Genomic DNA, 20,311 nt, shown 5'->3' with positions numbered 1-20,311 from the left:
CATAAGGCTGAACCAACAAAGGGTAACACTGAGTTGATTTTCAGGCACCAGGATCTTGACAAATATAACTACGACATGTAATGGTAAATGCTGAACAGAATGACTTGAGATTTAAAACACTGAGACATGCAGACATGTCATAACTTTCTATGCCTGTTACAAATGCAGGTAAAAATCCTTCCTTTACCATGAATGATGCTTAGTTATAAAGAAAAAATAATTGGCTTCAACAACTGGATAAATATCTGGTGTCATTCCAAGGGGATCCAGCATGTGTCAGCATGGAATGAACAGCTTGACAGACCTGGTTTTGCTAAGGCTGGCCTGCACCTCTACTTCCAAGGCTTCTATATACTGGCTAAAGCCTTTGCTGATCCCTAGTGTCTTTTTTAGGCACAGTCCAGTTCACAGATATTCTAAAATAACCAACATATTAGCAGCAAAACTGGATCACATTAAGGTAGCTTTCCTCACTGACAGAAAGTCGTGACAATAAATTGCCTCATCCTGGGGCAATCCTGTGTTTGTAAAACATCCATGATGTGTAATTTAATGAGAATTAATTTAAATGTAGATAATTCTCTCTATACTGGGGTTTTGCACTTTTTATGTCTTCATACCCAGCAACATCTCTAGTAGAGTCTCTGTATCCTTCAATTAACATATTACCTCCAGGCATATCCCCAGGGAATTTCAACCTGAACTCACTGAACTTCAGATTGCTGTAGGTAGAATACTAATGGCTTGTTACAAAACATCTTTACTTGTCCCCTGATGTGCATATAAGATTCCTCAATGTTCTAAATGATCTCTCTATTAGCAAAAACTCCATTATTTTGGCTGATTTAAACTACCTTTCAGTAAACTGGATTATCTATACCTCCAATGTAGGATATACTCCAAAATTCCTAGACTTAAAATAAAAATTCTTGTGAGCAGTTAGTAAATAAACATACCAGAGGATGCAACTTTCTTGTCCTTTTTCTTAGTAATATGGCTGCCTCTTGTACTGCTCTTCTGCTATCTCATTCTCCAGTGAAGTCTGACCACAAACTTATAACCTTCTCCTTTAAACTCCAAAAGCCTCTACAGCAAACCCCATTAAATTTAAGGACTACGAACATTCAGTCAATTTGCTCTATGACAAAATATCAAAATTCACTTGTGAATGTACTGCCCTGGACCTCGATGCAGCAACAAGCTTCACTAAGGAATTCTATACCCATTTAGAAACGTACATATGGCTAACAGCCTGTACCAGAGCAGAGAAACACATGAAATTCCAAAACAAACCACCCTGGTAGTGCACTATAAGAGAGAAACTGCTTAAATTATTTATTAGATTCAGAACCCCTATTATCAAGGATAATATCAAAAGCATTATAAAAAAAATTGAAGAACACCATCAGGTCTGCTACCTAGTCTCTGAAGCCAAAGATAATTATAAATCTTTCTTGAAATATGTTAGGAAACTACAATAGCCCATATTGCTCTGAACTTATCATGACCCAACACACATTGCCAATATCCTTGCAAAGACTTTTATTGTCAATTTCATCCTGAGACATCGATCTAAAGCTGTGAAATACTTTAATTCCTTACTTCCCAAACTGTATCTTAAGATCATTTATTGAAGGTGCCAACCAACCCCAAAGATACTTCCTCTAAGACCTGACAGTATACTGGTTGCTTAGACACACTCCTTAAACTGTTTAATCTAAGTTTAGCTACTGGTTTTGTTCCATGAGTGACACACTGTAGTAGTGTTGCCACTCCACAATGGTGGCCTTAAAGCTGACTTAGAAAATTACAGACCTGTCAGTCTCTCAAGCCTCATCTACAAAAAGTCATGGAATACGTTATAACTGATTTCACAAACTATAATATCAAGAATATTATTAGACTTAAACCCCAACTGTTTAGATTTGTGAATGGCAGATGTCTACTGAATCTGGTAAATGTCTTTGAAAGGGTTACAGAGGCAGCAGATAGTCATATGTTACACATGGTATATTTTGCATATTTTAATGTGGCCAAAACCTTGAATACCATTTCCCATGCTTACATTATACAGAAGATCAGTGCTTTAAAAGTTTACCCATATGTAGTAAGATAGATAGCAAATTGAACAACAGAACCCATACACTGCAAACTGCAGGCACTGCATTAAAAAAAAAATAATAAGTGACCAGTGGTGCCCCGCAGGGCTCAGTACTGAACCCTGTTCATTTTGGCCTTTAATTCTCAAATCTCTGGCTAGCAAAGTTTGCAGATGCTTACACAATACGGACAGTGAGTTGCCCTCCGATTCCCAAACCCTCCAGAGTTTGTTTGGCAATTAGTTAATTGTAAAAGAAAATCATCAGGGTCACTTCCTTTTACTCAGCATTGATCAGACCAATTATGGAGTACAGTACTCCCTTAGGGATATATCTCAACAAACATACCAAACAATTAGAAAGTCATCAAAGATTCCTAACAAAAAAATCATAGGACTAAAGTCCATGAACCAACAACACAGGCTGGCATCTCTATATTTTTATTCATGGTGTTACAGTGTTTTGAAGGGTGGAGGACACTGTCCCTCTTACCATGCCATTACAGACCTGCTTTCATTTGAGCCTCCTACCCCTCTATAAGTCCAGTGGCTCCACCAACAATAGAAACAGTGACCTAAATCTTCACCAAGATATAAAACATGATTATGTGAGGGGTGTATAACCCAGCACCTCCATAACCTCTAAAATAAAGTTCTCTGCATATTAATCAGTGCAAATCACTCTCTTCCTTTAAACATTATCTAGGTGACTGGATGAGTTTTCACAAATGTACTCCAGGATTGACAATTATGACCTGCCTGGAGAAAGAACTTATAGCCTGAGGAAGGGTACTAAAGGAGTAAATGGTCATAAGACTCAGTAGTCTTGCAATATCTATAAATCTGTAAAACAGATTTTATAGGACTGCATTCATTATTAATGTTTAAATATACATTATTAACTTAATTATAAATACAAAATTGTATTAAGCATATTGCACAGTATAATGGACAAGAAATCAGCTTGTGAATGTTGCATGGCTGTATAAAAAGGGGGGATAATTATAGCTGGATCAATCTCATTGTCCTAAAGCAGCATCAAACATTCTAGACCAAAACATTTTGGAATAGCACTACCCGGAACTAATGTACTATTGCATTAGCCCTTGTAACTATAACAGTTGCATTTACTTTCTTTGAACAGATAGTGTCCCTATAGTTAGTCTACAGTCCTAATGTAGTTTTGAAGATTGTATAAAACATCTGGAACTATTTTTAGGAAAGCTCTTTCACACGTACCAGTTGTGAATGGGGGCCTGTACAACTGAATGCTGTCATTATTTCTGAATCCAGGATTGCATTCTAAACTGCACTATGTCAAGGAATGGTGGTCAATAACCATCATGTAGTATTTTGTAGATGAGTCTATTTAGCAGTAAACTAGCTTTAGATGCAACAGCTGGCCAACTGTTTTAAGAACAGTACAGTGTTGCTTTAGCTAGTGCAGTGTATGAATCTAAATACTCTATTCTCAGCTGATTGAATGAGTGCAGTATTCTATGCATACAGAAGTGCAGCTAAAGGGAGGCATGATTCATAAATGGGGAGGAGTACTTATGGCTCAGCAAGTTTCATTTTCAAAACAGTTCTCTAACCACTGTACCACTCCCATTGAGAAACCCATGTCTGACAGTTGGTGCAGCAACCGTGATATAGTCAACAGCTTTGAAAGCCCTTTCAAGATCTAAAAAGATAGCTCCTATAACTGAAAATATAGCTTCTAAAGTTTTTATGATTTAAGTTCTAAAATTAGGGGAAAAAAATAAATAAATGAAAAATGCCTACGTATGAGAATGCCGTGTTTTAGCATGTACTCAACAAATGGGATCATATACTACTTTCAAGTATTTTAGCTACTGGATGGAGGTTGGCAATAAGGCAAAAGCCATTTGCAGAGATTGATGAAGGACATTTAGCTAGAGGAATAATCTTGGCATGTTTAAAGCTATAACGGAAGATTTTTTTATAAGTGACACACTGAAATTATTTGTCTAAGGCTTACTAAGAGTATGGGTAACTAAATTTAGAAAATTAGGATGTAAAGTGTGAAACTCAGGTCTGCATGTAGGCTGTGTCCATGTTTTATAAATGTATAACGTCAGCCACAACAGTGTAAAGATTAACAAATGAATGCTACTTCAATAACAAAAAAACAGTCTGAACGCAGAGGGGAAATATACATAGGTCAACACACACAGAGAAATCAAGTAAAAGCAAATAAAAGAGACATGCTGCATACAGAGAAATATACACTTAAGATTCTAAGTTCCTGGACAGAACTTATATAGGGTCAGTATTCCTGCAGTAAAGCAATCCAAGTTCTCACAAATAGTTTCACACACACAACAGCATCAACATCCCTTTACCATCTAGCATCTTCAGTTATATACATACTTTCCTCAGCCCCCAGTGTCCATGCCATCCTATTGTTGGAGAAAACAAGGAGTCAGATCAGCTTTTTGCTCACCATAGCAACCATAAAATTTGTGAATACACGTCTAGGTCTGCTTCTTTTCAGTCTTGAATTGACCCAAGTGTCTTAGTGACAAGCCGTGTTAACAATTATATCCCAGTAGAAGAACAGTTCCTGGCGATTCATCTATTGGTGTTTCATTAACAACAGAAGACAGCATATTTGGAGATCCAGTATATTTAAAAGACATTCTTTGATATTCAGAAAGACAAAAAGTAACGCATTGTTTTAGCCAGAGCAACTCTCAAAGTACATATAAGAAAAAAGTGAAGTCCCAAAACTGGAAAACTTTCTTATTAGCCTCAACAAAAAGTTGAGATTCCTCATCAAAACCTCTAAAATAGCCTGCTATGAAGGCAGAATTGCGGCAGACACTAAAAACCACAAAGCCTTTTATAGTTGTATCAAGAATCTCTATGGCAATACCCAGGTTTGCTCTGAGTTACTGCACAATGGTACCTCCTATACTGAGCCAACAGATATTGCCAACAAACTGGCTGACAGATTCAGTGCCAACTTTACCCCCCAATACTGGAGGAATGCCAGGTACCCAGCATTACTGCAGCACAGGTTAAAGCTGCATTGTCCAAGGCCATGAATACAGCTTCCATGGGACTTGACAATATCTCTGGATGTGTTCTACATGAACTACAAAGTGAACTGGCACCACATCTGTGGGCCCTGTTCAATCACAGCCTCACCTCAGGCTTTGTCCCTACCGAATGGCGCACTACTACAGTCATCCCCTCTCCATAAAGGAGGAGCGACTACAGACCCTGAGAATTATCGCCCCATTAGCCTGATGTGTCTGATATGTAAGGCTATGGAGTGCATCATCATGGGCCTAATTAACAAGGATATAGGGAATCTCCAAACTCTAGATCCCACTCAACTGGGTTTTGTGAAAGGGAGATCATGCCTGCTCAACCTGGTTGACTTATCTGAGTCAATCACCAGAGCTGTGGATGAGGGCAAGGCAGTTCATACAGTCTACCTTGATCTGGCCAAGGCGATTGATACCATTCCCCACTCAGGAATTATTGATAAACTCAGCAAACTAGGCATCAACCCCTGTATCACTAGGTGGGTTGCAAAGTGGCTTACAGATAAAACCTACAGTGTGAAAGTAGCGTAGTCCAAGTCAGACTGTCGACCAGTCATGAGTGGAGTCCCACAGGGATCGGTCCTGGGTCCTCTCCTGTTTGGCATCTACTTCTCAGAAGTCCAGGCCAACACAGAGGGACTCTGGCTGACCAAGTTCACAGATGACTGCAAGCTGGGAACCATTAACTCCCCACGTGATGTAGACATCCTACAGAAAGGCCTCACTGAGACCAATGACTGGTGTCGAAACCATGGCATTAAGCTTAATGCCAAAAAATGCATCGTCATCCCCTTTGGGAAAAACTAAGTTCCCACTAATTACCACATCGATGGGAGCCCACTGAACACTGATGCCGTTATAAGAGATCTGGGGACACAGGTTGACAGCAACCTCTCCTTCGACCACCGCACTGCCACTGTGGTCAGAAAGCCCTTCTATGTGGCACATCTCATTACCAAGGGTTTTGCATCCAGGAAGAAAGAGGTCATCATCTCTCAATACTCTTACCTCATTAGGCCAGTCATTGAGTATAATGCCCCATTTGGCATGCACCTCACTAGACACATGCAATAGCTAGAAAGGCCACAAAAGTACCTCACGAAGAGGGTCCTAGGCCTTAAACACATGTTCTACATGGACAGCTATTCTCTGTCTCATATCATCTACTAAGAGGCGATCTCTGCTTGACTTACAAAGCCATGTCTGACCCAGCTCTGTTAGAAATGTTACCTCTACAGGGGTGCCCATTGTCTCCCATACTGTTTAATCTGTATTTGGAACCTTTATTTCTTCATATGAAACAAAATGTTTTTTATAATTCTCCTGTACTTCTTGGGATAAAGGTTAGGATGGCTACTTTTGCAGATGATTTAAATATATACAGTACCACACCAGTGTCAGATACGGAAAAAATACTAACAGCAATACAAACCTTTGAGAAAATTGCTAATTACAAACTAAATTTTAAAAAAACCAAAATATTCCCTCTAAAGACACCTACACCTTTTTCAATGCTACCATTGATAGGACGAGTAAGGACAGAAGAAAGAATAAAATATTTGGGGATTGACTTTTCAACTGAAAATAGAGAATTTTTTATCAACAATATTAAGGCAACTGGAGACCGAATAACAATGGATTTGAAAAGATGGAGTAAGTTGAAGCTACCAATGATGGCAAGAGCAGTGATAATAAAAATGAACGTTCTCCCCAGAATGCTATATTTTTAGAGCAGCACAACTTAAAATCACAAAATCCTTTTTTAAGCAATTTCAGATAGGATTGGGGAAATTTCTGTGGGAACCCAGAAAAACAAGAATATCCTATGAGAAACTGATGGCTCCTAAAACGAGGGGGGGGTTGGATTTACCGGATTTTGAGATGTATTATACAGTGATTCAGGCCAATAGGATTTTAAGGGTGTCTTACTTGGATAGTGAAAATAGAAAATGGATACCCAAATGGGTACTGCTAAATTATAAACATATAAAAGGGAAGGGAATTAATGTTAAAGCTGTACCATTTTTGAATATAAAAACATTGAGTAAATATGAGTTAATGGAGCACATCAAGGTATGGGCAATGGCGACTCAAACTCTGTTTGCCTCCTTGAACCTTTTAAAATATATGATGATGTTTCAACCGTTTGAAGGAAATCCTAATATAACTATTGGTAATCAACTGATAGACTTAAAGAAATATCCATTTATTAAGGAATTAACTGTAAGGGATTTATACCCCTTCCTAGGAGTAGCTGTACATGATATCTTAAAAGAGATGAACCTTCCCATCTCTTATTTAATTATAATGAGGCAGTTAAAAGATTTGGCCATAAATTATTTTACCAGTTCTGTAATTAAAAAAGAGGAACTAGTTATTTCAGGTCATCTGTGGGAAGCATTGCAACAAGATAGAAAATATATATCCTCAGCGTATAAAATGGCAAAGAGAGAAAATATAATAATCATATTCTGTTATCTAAATACTGGAGAGAGAAATTGCCATCCCTAGATGACAGTAAAATAGTAGAGGCGTTTAATTTAACATTAAAATCCGTATCACTTCAAAAACTGGTCTTTACTCAATTGATGATATTTAACAATGCATATTATACCCATCTAACACTTCATAAATTTGATTCAAAAAAGTCACCTCAATGTCCACAGTGTGTAGATCAGACAGCAGACCTGTTACACATGTTCCGGAGTTGCAAGTGCATTTATAAATTATGGAATTCTTTAAAGTTACAACTACGAAATATGGGTTACCAAAACTCAACACTCTCCTGGGAATTTCTGATTCTACATATTCCACCGGAGAATTTGGACAAAACAAAAAAGATTGTAATTATGAATATTAGTTTACCAATGAAATTATATATAGCCACGAATTGGTTGAACCCAGCACAGGTGTCATGGCAAAATTTCAGGTTGTTAGCGATTAAGCATATATTAGCGCACAAATTGTTAATTAGAAATAATAAGAAAAGTATAAACAGCATAAAAATTTGGGAACAAATCTTTAATATTATTTTGGTGTAGCGGTTCCTATCCACTTTCCGTCAGGACATTCTGTATGTGTACCAACACATTCTTGGATTAGATAGAAAATGTAGAAATAATACAAATTATTGGCTTGAGTTGGTTTATAATTGTCTATTGTAGATGCTTTTATGTTTAATTTTTTGTGATTTTATTTTCCTGTACTTGGTTAAAATGATATTTATTCTTAATGTATTATAGGGAAATTCAAAATGGAAGTAAAACATTGGAAGCAATATTGTACATAATGTAAATAGTGTGTGAAATGTATAATGGTTTTGCAAAACAATAAAAATGATTATTGAAAAAAAAAGAAATGTTACCTCTAAAGAAATCCCAATCCCTCCGCACCACATGCTCCAGAGACCTCATTACCACAATCAACAGAACATGCTGGTAGGACAAGTTCATAACCCAGAGACTGCCCATGCTCTGGAATAGACTTCCCATACATGTCAAGCAGAGCACCTCACTGGCCCTCTTCAAGAGAAATCTTGACGAGTGGATGGTAAATAGAAAGTTCAACCCGGGGATCACTCCAGTGGCTCTACCTGATGGAGACACTGGGAACTAATGTCGGGTGTCATGATGCAGGGCACTTCTATGGGCTAGGCTTGTAAAGGCTCCAGGGCCATTAGCCTAGTACACACCTATGAAAAGAAAAACAATACATTACATTTTAACTGTTTAATTTATCCTGGCATTACCCAGCTTTTAATTATTTATTGTTTGGCGTTACACCTGGCTTTATCACAATTGCTTTTATTTTAATCGGGCATTAGTCCTGGCTTCACAAAGACATTAGCTGTTAACACTGCCTTGACTCTTTAATTGTTAATGGTCGGTTTAAATGTATTGGAATACTTTTTGCATTCTTCGCATAAAAAGTTACTATACATTTAAACTGTGGATCTTTTCTCCTTGGGCTCCAATGACATTTTTAATCTGCTTGTTAACAACAACAAATATGTAAAATGTATCAAGTAAAACTGAACTCCAATTCCATTTGCTAATAACAGATCTATATTTATAAAACAATTATAAATCAAGCGGTTACAGATTAAACGCCTATACATTTATTTAACTGATCATATAAGCATATATCCACAATGTATAAATTATCCAGTACACAGCCAACCCTTACTGCTTCTCCTAATACGACTGTGAGTTTGTTGCGTTGGTACACCTGGAAAAGTAGGGTAGTCCTCTATGCATTACTACGAAAAAAAATCACACGCAATGAAATAATCCAGTTTACAGAATAACTATACAAAATGAGAACAATGTCCGGCATAGCTCTCAGCCTATATGTCCAGAATCAGGGACCAAGCCAACATTAATCATGGACAAAGGTCTCAACTCAGGGGGAATTTTAAAACAGTAGCACGAACTAATGTTAAATGACAGAATACGATCGCTTCTGATTTATATTTTCGAAGTGAAAATCTGTCACGGTTGCAAACCACCACCACCACCACCTTGTCTTAAAAATGACAGCTTTTAAGAGGTGTAGATTATCACGGACTTGCTAAGTATACTTTCTGACTATATTAACAGTCACAACAGCAAAAATTGATTTCCTCAGAGATTCGCAAAGGAAAAACGCAATGGAATCAAACCAGAAAAACATTACAAAGACTCTATTCCAACTAGGGAGTAAACCTTAACGCGTTAACAAAATCATGGCACAGAAAAATGTTCCCAATACATTGTATTTAAAAATCTGCTTTGCTGAATAAAACACGTGACGGTAAAACGTCCAAACGCCAATGTCACGTGACTCGAAAACGACGTTAGCTTCTTTTCTCGCCTAGGCACTACCCACTTTATTGTGAATTGTGTGTGACCTGCAAATGTTGAATGGTATAGGATTGTGTTTTGCTTTTGCCGGTTAAATCAGGAATAAACACGGGTACTTCAACAGGTTTCCAGATCTGGTGGAAGAGAAGGGACTTGACGAATACATGGATTCTTTGGTATGTCACACTTGGTTGTCATTAAGGGAATTTTATGTGTTGAAGTCTGTTAATGTACAGTAGTTGTAGCAACAGTTGTTCATATAAAAATTGTGACATTTTAGTGCTCGGCAGAGTTGTATAAGTGGTCTGTTGTTGAAAGGAATGAATTTCTCCATGACCTGCGTTTGTTTTGAAGTCTTTATCTGATTGACAGGGCTATTAGAGTCCCATAAGAATGCTAAGTGTGTTCCAGTCCAGCGGTTTGATTGCCATTAGATCTGTAAAGATACGATTGAAGTAATTTGAGTTAGATTTCAAAGAGCATAAACTGTGCTTGAGTGATTTCAGCGGTGACCACCAGCATATAGGTTGTAGAAAGAATGCAGTTTGCTTTTCGATTGAGTCTTAACTTTTTAAACCACTACACTCGAAAGCTTTATGTATTTTACCATATTGACATTAAGTTCAGGTAAATATGCAGCTAGAGTTTGACTTTGGAGGCATTAATAAGTTACACAATTGCTGACCCTTGCATTTGGCAGCACGCAAAGCTAGTATAAAGGCTTTAACTGATTTCTTTTTGTAAGACAGAACTTCCTGCAGGATCAAACTGGTGGGAGTGTCTGCTAAACAGTGCTCATGCCTATCTGATGGCTAATAAATTAATGTATACAACAACCACATGAAGCACAACACATTTAAGACAATGGGTTTGGCAATACGTGCTATAAATTATAATTGTCCCTCACTTGGCCTGTAATATAATTTATAGTAGAACAGGCTAGGATTTCTGAGAAGGTGAAAAATCTCTCATTGCCCTAGATGACAGGTTGACAACTTGGGGACCAGGTGGCAGTGTAGTTAAGTCTTTTTGCTTTCATCTAAGGAGTGCTATCCAGATTAGACACATGTTCCCACTCCAGTACTTTTCAGTGTCAATGTGGGCTGTGAGTTTTCCAAGTTTGATTAATGCAGATCCTGCAATTTCGCCACTTACAGGTATTTCCTGTTACAACATATGACACCATCTGTATAATATGATATATTCATCTGTGCATGAGTTGGATCCTTACCTGAAGGAATTCCTAGTTCTTACAGTCTGGCTAGACCACTATGATCAAACTCTTTGGAGTGTTAAGTGGTTGGTAAAGAATGGCTTAATACCACTGTTGCTTGATGTTTTCATATCAGGACCCTACACCTCTAGAACCACCTACCCTACTGAGTGAGTTATCCCCACTGTGCATCTTTTAGAGGGTCTTCAAATCATATTTGATTAGCATGGCCTTTGACAAATCATAACCATTATTATTGTTGCTGTTATCAATATTATTGTTTTTATTAAATGTATTTATTATATATCTGTTTTTTGTTGTTTTATGTTATGCTGTTTCTCATCTGAGCAGTATTAGTCCAACAGTATTTATGTTTTATTCTATATGTAGTTGTGATGTGTTTAAGAACTGAGCAAAGGAATTAATCTGGAGGTCTGAACTTTGAATATGTAAGATGTAGTACATTGTATTTATGAGAAGATAAGAAAATGTCCACCTACCTGAAACTGATAAACAGATTATATGGTGGAAATAGCAGCAGCCATGCATTTATTAATTGCAAAATTATAAAGTTATTTCATATTATGATCAATAGCCACGTGCAAAAGAAACTGTGCTTGGAAAATGCTGGGCCATAATCCATGTACCACTTATCTTTTCTTAGAGACTTATTTTGTAGTGCCTTACTCTGTCAGAGTGCCAACATCAGAATATTTGTGAAACCAGTGAAGTAATATATTTTCCATGGGAAACCCATTATAACTAAGCCAGTCTGTTTCACCAAAGTTAGCAGTTCCCTGTATGTGAATCCATGGTATTTGACAGACCCCTAAATATCTACCATAGATTGTCAAAAATGCCAAGAATTTATGTACACCACATGGTAAATAAGACACAGTGTGGTCATTGCATTTCAGTACTGGAGTTTGCATCATGGCATTATCACAAAAATCTTTAAGAGAGGCCTGTAGCTGACTGTATGTCACTTTTACATTTGGGATTATTTATGTATTAATTGCTTAATGAATAGTTGATGTGTGTGTGTGTGTGTGTGGGGTATGCTTCACCCCAAAAGTGTTTGGCTAGTTTATCAGTCTACTGTATACACTGTACTGTGGTTGACAAGTAATTTGTTTAATTATTTGTCGTATTCTATGAAAAAAATGCTTAATAACAATTGGGATAAAAAGAGTGTATCCTCTGTCCTTTTCATTTATTTGTGCAACAGTAAAAGTTCATTTATTTATATGGAAACTAATTATATTGCAGTTTCTTTTTGTGAGCTGCAGAGCTGAGATTGCTTTGTATCTCTGACATAGATGTGTAAGTGTGTGAACATTGTATAGGACATGGAGAGAGAGTAGAGCAGATACCCAAATGTCGTTTATTTTAGGAGGTTACAATGTCTTGTTTCATTTATTTATTTAGAATGATTTACTACAAGTAAGTGAATGCTCTTTTTTGTAATGATGTGGATGGCAGTTCACGCACAATGTACCTTCTCAAAACTTCATTTTATTTTACTTCTGTATTGTGTAGTAAGTATGGTGTGGTGGAAAGCAGTTAAGTGCACTGTCTCACCTGTGAATTTTATTCTGTTTTTTGCCATAAAAACCCATGGAAATTTACCCCATTATTCTGTTTTTTGCCACAAAAACCCATGGAAATTTACCCCACTATACAGAGTATTAGTTAAAAACAACTTTATTAATACATAACTACCTAGCACAAAATACAAATGATAATCAGAAATTATAAAACTGAGAGTTTATTTTGCAAACTGGGCCTCCTAAATATGGTACAGTATAATAGATAAAAATAAATATTAGGAAAGCATCTGTGATTTCTGAGTCCAGGCAGTATAATAAAAAGACAGTAAAAACTATCTTCAGCCTCCCTATAGCCATGCCTGTAGCATGTGCTAATACAGAAATAGGAATATTTTCTGATATACTTTCTATAAGCATAATAGGCTTATTAATATAACAAAGTTACCTATTTCTGGTAAAACAAAGGATAGTCACGATAAGCAAAATTAGAGTAGAAATACAACCTAACATGTTAACATTTCTTTCCTAACCTGAAAATGACGTGCACATTTGATAATATGTAATGTGGAAAGATAGGCATAAACACATTTTGTACCAGATGGTATGCTTGATTTTAACATGAGATGAGATGATTATTTGTGTTTGCACCCAAATAATCACATTCCTAAAGATTCAGTGCCTGATTGCCTGTCAGCTGCAGTAGTATGACTGGAGTGCCAGAGGAAAGTAGTGAACTTTTCTAAGTATTAGTATAATCAGCACTTGGTAATAGTTGCACAGACCTCAAGTTATTCCAGTGCAAGAAACAAGCTAGTCAAAAAAAAAAAAAAAATTCCACCACACTGCAGCTGCAGTCCAGTGTTTTTATATATTTTTTTGCATAAGCCATTGTTTTATCAGTCTGGTTCTACAGTGCATTTTTTTTGTTCACTATCATGTAGTGGCTTGTGTACGCAGGTGGTGTTCAACTTGAGAATAATTAAGCTGTAACTTTTTCTTTATCAAATTGTTGTTGGTACCACTTGACACCAGGGTCACATTATCTGCATAAACAGTAATTTATGATGAGACAGCTGTTAAATTTCCCATTAAGATGTTAAATGAAAGTGGTCCCAGAACTGAGCATTATGGAATATCAATAGACACGGACAGTATCTAGATATGAAACTATTAAGGCTGAGCCAAGTTGTTCTGCCCACTACATAACTTTGAAACCACTTGACCAATGTAGCGGTGCCCATCCATGGTTGAGCATGTCAAAAGCCTTGGACAAGTCAATAAATAATGACCAAGCAACCACCAGGAATCTGGTGCAGAAATCAACTAGTAACCTCAAAAAGCACCTCGGTGCAGCAACTTCAAAGGCAGACAAACAAAACCGAAGATCTTTTGATGCAATTTGTTAAGTGCTTTCGTCTCTCAGGTAGACTTCATCGGAATGAATCCCCTAAAAATACACCTTTTATTTATACTCACTCAGAAACTACTATTGGTTCAAACAAATTCACAGCATCATCATTTCCTGTTCCCTCATCATAACTTCCGATGAGCATTGTAACATGTTGGAAATACAGCTCTTTCTTAAAAACATGTATTTTCACACATTTAAATAATAGTTTTCTGATAGGTTTTAACCACATTTTGTCATAAACCAAAATATGCAACTTCCAACATCATCTCATTGTGAAGCTTTGTTTAAAAAAAGGTTTAAAAATAGAAAAATACAATGCATTAAAATTACACCTTCTTAATGTCAATTTGATGCTAAAAAACGTTTATAATTTAGTCGCTCTTATTTTTAAGGCTGTAACCAAGGACAATGAATGGGTACGAGCATTTAAATCTAATTGCCACATTAGTTCTCAAAACTCAAGCTGAGTTTTCCACTGTCCCCATCTTTCATTCTGATTAACTTGTTTCAGAACACAAATGGAAAATCTAAACTTGGTACACACCAATGAATGTCTATACAAGCATTTGTTTCGACCTTTTTGTTTACATCATAATTGTGTTCGTATACCCTCATTTTAGGGGCTCTCAGCTTTCCCTATGTAATATAAAATCATTGTTCACAATAAACTAAATACACAACTATTTTGGTCCAGCAATTATAATATTTACTTGCTTTGAAATGTGTATCAATAATGGGAAGAAAGAACTCTCTGTGTAATATGTATGTACATTGCTGGCACATGCCACATTTAATGCGTCCTTTTTTTTCTGTTTATTACGTTCAAAGAGTTTTGCATTCGTTATAGATTCTATAATGTTTTTAATATGTATATTTTATTGGTTTGGAAAAAATAGTTAAGGTATTAAGTACTCTTGAAAATATATCCCAGTATTTAAAATAATTTCCTGGATGGCACGCTTGGTTATACCTCATGATAAAGGTCTTGTTATAATTCTTCCTCTCTCTATACTTTTTATCCTTCTGAGAGGTCCATGTATGTTCTACTTGTTGGGTAATATTTATGGGGGTAGTGGCAATTGGCAACCTTCCCTCTTTTCCAATAATGGAACAAATTTAGTTCCCCACCCTTTTAGAATTTCTTCCTTTAATTGTTTCAAACAAATCAAATCAACCAAAAGAACTGTCGAAAAATAAAATCCTGGTGTCCAGCAGACCAAGAGACCACAAAGTAGTTTTAAAGCAATTTAATTTTCACTCAAAACCACAGTGTTTTCGCCACTGAGCATCCAGTAGCTTCCTCAGAAACAAATGAAAAGTGCGCTAGCTTTTCAAATTTAAAACCTTGTAAGTGACATACATACGCGTCACTTCCTGTCAATCCATAAATAATTTAAAATATAAAATTACAAATGTACAATAATAAAAAATCGTATTTCTCATAGGGACAACCAAACAAACAAGTTATTGTTAAAAAAGGTTGAATTATGCCATCCTATCATGTAGAAAGATAATTTAAACATCCTCGATGGTAAAGGTATATAAATAGTTGTTGTTAGGGCAAATGGGAAAAAAACTTCTTATTTAGCTCACGGTATAGGTCGTAAGTCATGTTTGCCAAGTGAACTACCAACGCAAAACTACTGTCCAAGGCCAGTCTTATATTTTTAAATAAAATTGTTAACCTAGACATTGGGTTTACGTGTTAAAATATAAAATCATATATCTACCATTTAGCCATAATACCAAGTAGGCTACACAAAAAAACTCTTACAACTAGCAGGCTTTTGCAAGGGTGAGTTGTGCAGAACATCGAAAAATTATTACTACCCAATAAAACATACCTCTTACTTTTATGAGTGTATATAATATTCCTTTAATTGTTTGACCAGACTATTTGGGTATTCGCATTCAACAAAAATTTCCCATATATAGTGAATTTGTTCCACTAAATCATCATTTTGTGTTGTCATCTAAGCTGCTTGGACCGTCTGACCTTTGACTGTATTACATTTCTGATGGTAAGTGTAGTTACTCATAAAGTGTAAATAGGGATTTGAAAAATGTTCTTTTCTGTACACCCTAGAAACAAGTACATCCTCATTTTGGTCTTTAATAAATTTAACATTCAATAATTGAATGTTTTCTTTTTCTGTCCTATAAGTAGATTCTAAAAATCTAGTTGTATTATCAATAAAGGCCACAAATTCTAAGAGTTTTTCTTGTGTCCCTTCACATAAAATGAATATATCTTCAAGAAAATGCAAGTATAATTATAGGTTTTTCTTATAAGGAGACCTGAAAATAAAATCGTGTTTCCAATATAACAGCACTATATGGGAGAATATAGGAGCACAAGCAGCTGCCATTGCCACTCCACTTATCTGCTTATAATATTCGCCCTCAAAATATGTAAAATTGTTGGATAATACCAATTCAATATTCTCCATTATCAACCTGAAATCCTTTCCATTCAGTGAATTAAAACTCAAAGAGCATGTCCTCAAACCATTGTAAAACCACGTTGTGGGGAATCACAGAGAATAGGTCTTTGATATCTACTATGATTAGTAAAAAATGGGGTTTAGAAGAAAACTTAAGTTAATAAGTTAAAAAATCACAGGAGTCAACTAACACATGGCCAGACTTTCTTAAGAATGTTTTAAGTTTCCTATCAACAAACACTGCTAGGGGGGGAAGGTTTTGGAAACAGCCGCTGTTACTATTGGTCTTAGTGGTAGATCTTCTACATTTTTATGAATCTTCAGAATGCCAAAAATTGAAGGAATCACTGGCTTTGGTACTTAGATGAGACACTTCATGAGTTCTTCAATTACACCTTGATTGAAATTGTCCTCAAGTATCAGATCAATAAGGTTTATACTAGAGCAAGTCTTTTAGAATCGAGGCAGGCTTATATCAAGAATTCTTTTGAAATCTGGCCCATTGTTTACTTTACCCTCTCATACTTTGTTTTTGAGCAGGAACATTTTTTTAATTGCAATAAGTGTGTTGTACAGGTAATTGGTTTTACTGTTCCTCTAATTACCTGTATAACTAATCAGTAAAAACCTAATACAAGAGGTTTAAGGAATCACATAGTGGAATGTCTAGCTTCGCTAGGTTTATCTTTTGTGTTTTACTGATTGTTTTTTCACTGAGACCTTTTTACTCATTGCTTTAGTTTGTTGGTTGGGATATTTTGCAGACATCCTAATGGTTATGGATATAAACTGGCTGTGACAACCCTGTGTTTTCTAAAGGTTAGCCAAACATTCCACTTGTGCTGTCCTGATGATGGCATAAGAAGACTGAAACACATGTCCACAGCTAGTGAGGTTTGGCTTTGTTGGCCTGAAGTTGTCCATAAATAGACTTAAAAATAAAAAAGTAATGGGCATTCAGAATTGCCATATAGCTGAAACACCCGATGTCCTTAAAGGGTCATTTGCATATATCCCATGTTGCCTCTAGTACAAGAGGTTTAAGGAATCACACAGTGTAAAGTCTAGCCTTGCTAGATTGTTCTTTTGTTTTTACTGATTGTTTTTTTCTGTGTGATCTTTTTACTCATTGTTTTAGTGTGATAATTGATGGACCTAAACATATCGTAGATGACATTAACAGTGACCCATCTGTAGGTTTGTCTCAGATGGACAAATCCATTGCTGTCAAAGCAAGGTATGGGAAGGGGTCATACATTTGGGACATAAGTTTGAGCTTTTAATACTTTTTTGGTAAAACAGCACTTCTATGAACATGCTTGTACTGCTTGTTGCTATGTATGAGCATTCTGTGGCCTGTGTTAATTAAAAAAAAAAGTTGTTCATCGTGTTAAATCATGTCAAAGGGTAAGTGATTTTGAAAGGCTGTTAGAGAAATATGAGTTTAGGTGGCAGTTGAGATTTTTGTGATGGGCATGTTCCAGGTATTATTGTACATCTGAGCATCAAGAACATTTTAAAGCTTGGATCCATCGAATGAGACATTTTTTTAAGAATATTTTTTCTGCTTTTTTATTTAATTGCATTTCTGCATAGGCACCAACAATTATGGCATTTAGTAGGTTCATAGGCACCAACAATTATGGCTTTTAGTAGGTTCATAGGTAAGTATTAGGCTAGCTGCCCTGCAGGCTATTTTAAGCCTAGCCAATTTTAATTTTTTTTGTGCATGAAATAACCTTTCCCATTTGGTTATAGATTGGACTTAACAAATCCCATGGCCGATAATTAAATATTACTCCTAATGAGAATAACTGGGATCATACCATGTATGAGTTGGTGTCATCATATTTGCCACTCTTTGTGTTGCTATTTATTAGCTGCAGTGAAAGAAGAAATGACCTACCTGCTATAAAAATGTTGGAGAAAGTAACTTAACTACAATGAAAGCAGAATGTTGTTTTCGCATCAGCAAAGACATCCAATATATTTACTAATCAAGAGTAAAAATATAGCTGTTTAATCACTCCCCATTCTTCACCCTGTCTTGGCCAAGATCCACTAATTGCCTTCAGCAGTCCACTCTTGGATTTCAAGACAAAATGATAATTGTTTTAAATGTTTCCTGGCATAAGTTATGCTTAGTAAGCGTTGCTGCTAGATTTACCTACAGATGTGAGACCATTGCATGTACCACTCTTTTGACATTCTTCAGTTTTCAGTGGCTGTATAAATGATAAATTACTCTTGCATTGTGATATAAGAAGTCAAAATGACATTGCCTTGAATAGGATAGACAGTATTTTTTTTGAGTATGTACAGTTCACTGCTTTATGGCTTTGTTTGTATGTGTGACAGCATGGCAATGAGCAGTTAGAAGCATACAGCAGCATACGCAAGTCGCAAGATATGCTACTGACATTTATGGAATGAATTATAAACTATGGACATAAAACAGCAGGAGATTAATTTTTTGCTGTCACTTATGAATGTTTGAAAATGTATTTTGTAGACTGACTGTATCAGTGCGACAGTTACTTATGTCATGTCAATTTTTATAGTACAAACCATTGAAATGGTTCTAAACAGCCCCTGCTGTCTGACCATGTACCTGTCTCAGCCAAGTAGTCCATTTGTTCCCTATCTCTGGGGTGAAGGTCTACCAGAAAGATCCCTCATTTAGATTGCCATCAGGCATGTTTCACATCTTTTTATGATTTTTCTCCCTAACCCTGACTTACTAACACTCTGGCACAGAGGAGAGGCATGCAATGGTACATCTGCAGGTGATGTGCACTCCCATGCAAAAGATCTTCTCTCACCTCCTAAAGGAGCATTTGCTCCAAGCAACCCCCACTTCTCCCCTCAGAGAAATACTGGTGGTCTTCCCAGTCTCCAGCAAGGAGATTGAAATTCCCAGTGTGTCTCTGAGTGAAAATGAACCCCCTTCTGTCCCCACTCAAAGTGGAGATACTGGTAGGCCACATCCTTCATTGCTCCTCCAGTTCTGGAACCCTTCATTTTTCTCCTGCCTTTATTGGTCCTCCAGTTCTGGAGCCAATAATTGAATGCAGTCACCTATCTTACAGTAAGGGCTTTGAAGAGCCAGGACTAAAAATTTCATAAATATTTAGTTTAGGTATTTTCATTTTATGCATATAGTTTCTTAATAGGGTACACTGCTGTTAAAATGTACCATTTTTTTCTTTTCTTTATTTTTTTTTATTATGTTAGTGTTTTATGTCATAAACTACAGTAATGCTAGAGCAGTAATTACTAAATGTGACATGAATTTTTGTGTGGTACATACCTTTTGAAATCGTCTTTCACACTGATTTTTGGAATGCTGTTGATTTTAGGTTCAATGTATATGTTAGACCAAGAAATTTAATGTTTAATGTAGTGCACTATTGTTAAAGACTGCCATATTTTCTTAGTTTCTATTGTATTAATTTTGCAGTATATTGCATTCCTGATTGTGGTATTGGTAGTGTATACCACATTAGTGCTATTTCACTTCTGTTACCACATTAGTGCTACTTCAGTTGTATATTAACGTTACATATTCTTGGGGCATGTCCAAAGAGATGCATTTTATTTATTTCTGATTGAAATTCTTGGACGTGATAATAGTTGTTTTATAGATTTGTGAGTGGGAATTTTATTTATGAATATGT

The 20,311-nt window shown here is 36.2% G+C and overlaps 1 protein-coding gene across 1 annotated transcript in view; it reads left to right on the top strand.

Moving 5' to 3' along the window:
- The first annotated feature begins 9,990 nt into the window (after positions 1 to 9,990).
- Positions 9,991 to 20,311, top strand: part of ARL15 (ADP ribosylation factor like GTPase 15) — a 3,047,572-nt gene continuing 3,037,251 nt past the window's right edge. Inside the window, exon 1 of the mRNA XM_044063905.1 lies at positions 9,991 to 10,192. Coding sequence (XP_043919840.1) covers positions 10,181 to 10,192 — 12 coding nt within the window. The 5' untranslated portion in view covers positions 9,991 to 10,180. The remainder of the gene's footprint in view (positions 10,193 to 20,311) is intronic.

Source organism: Protopterus annectens, chromosome 2.part2, assembly GCF_019279795.1.
Source record: "Protopterus annectens isolate FY-2018-M chromosome 2.part2, PAN1.0, whole genome shotgun sequence".
Classification (NCBI taxonomy): Eukaryota; Metazoa; Chordata; order Ceratodontiformes; family Protopteridae; genus Protopterus; species Protopterus annectens.
Note: the sequence above shows the minus strand (reverse complement) of the source record. Positions and strands in the feature narration are given on the sequence as shown.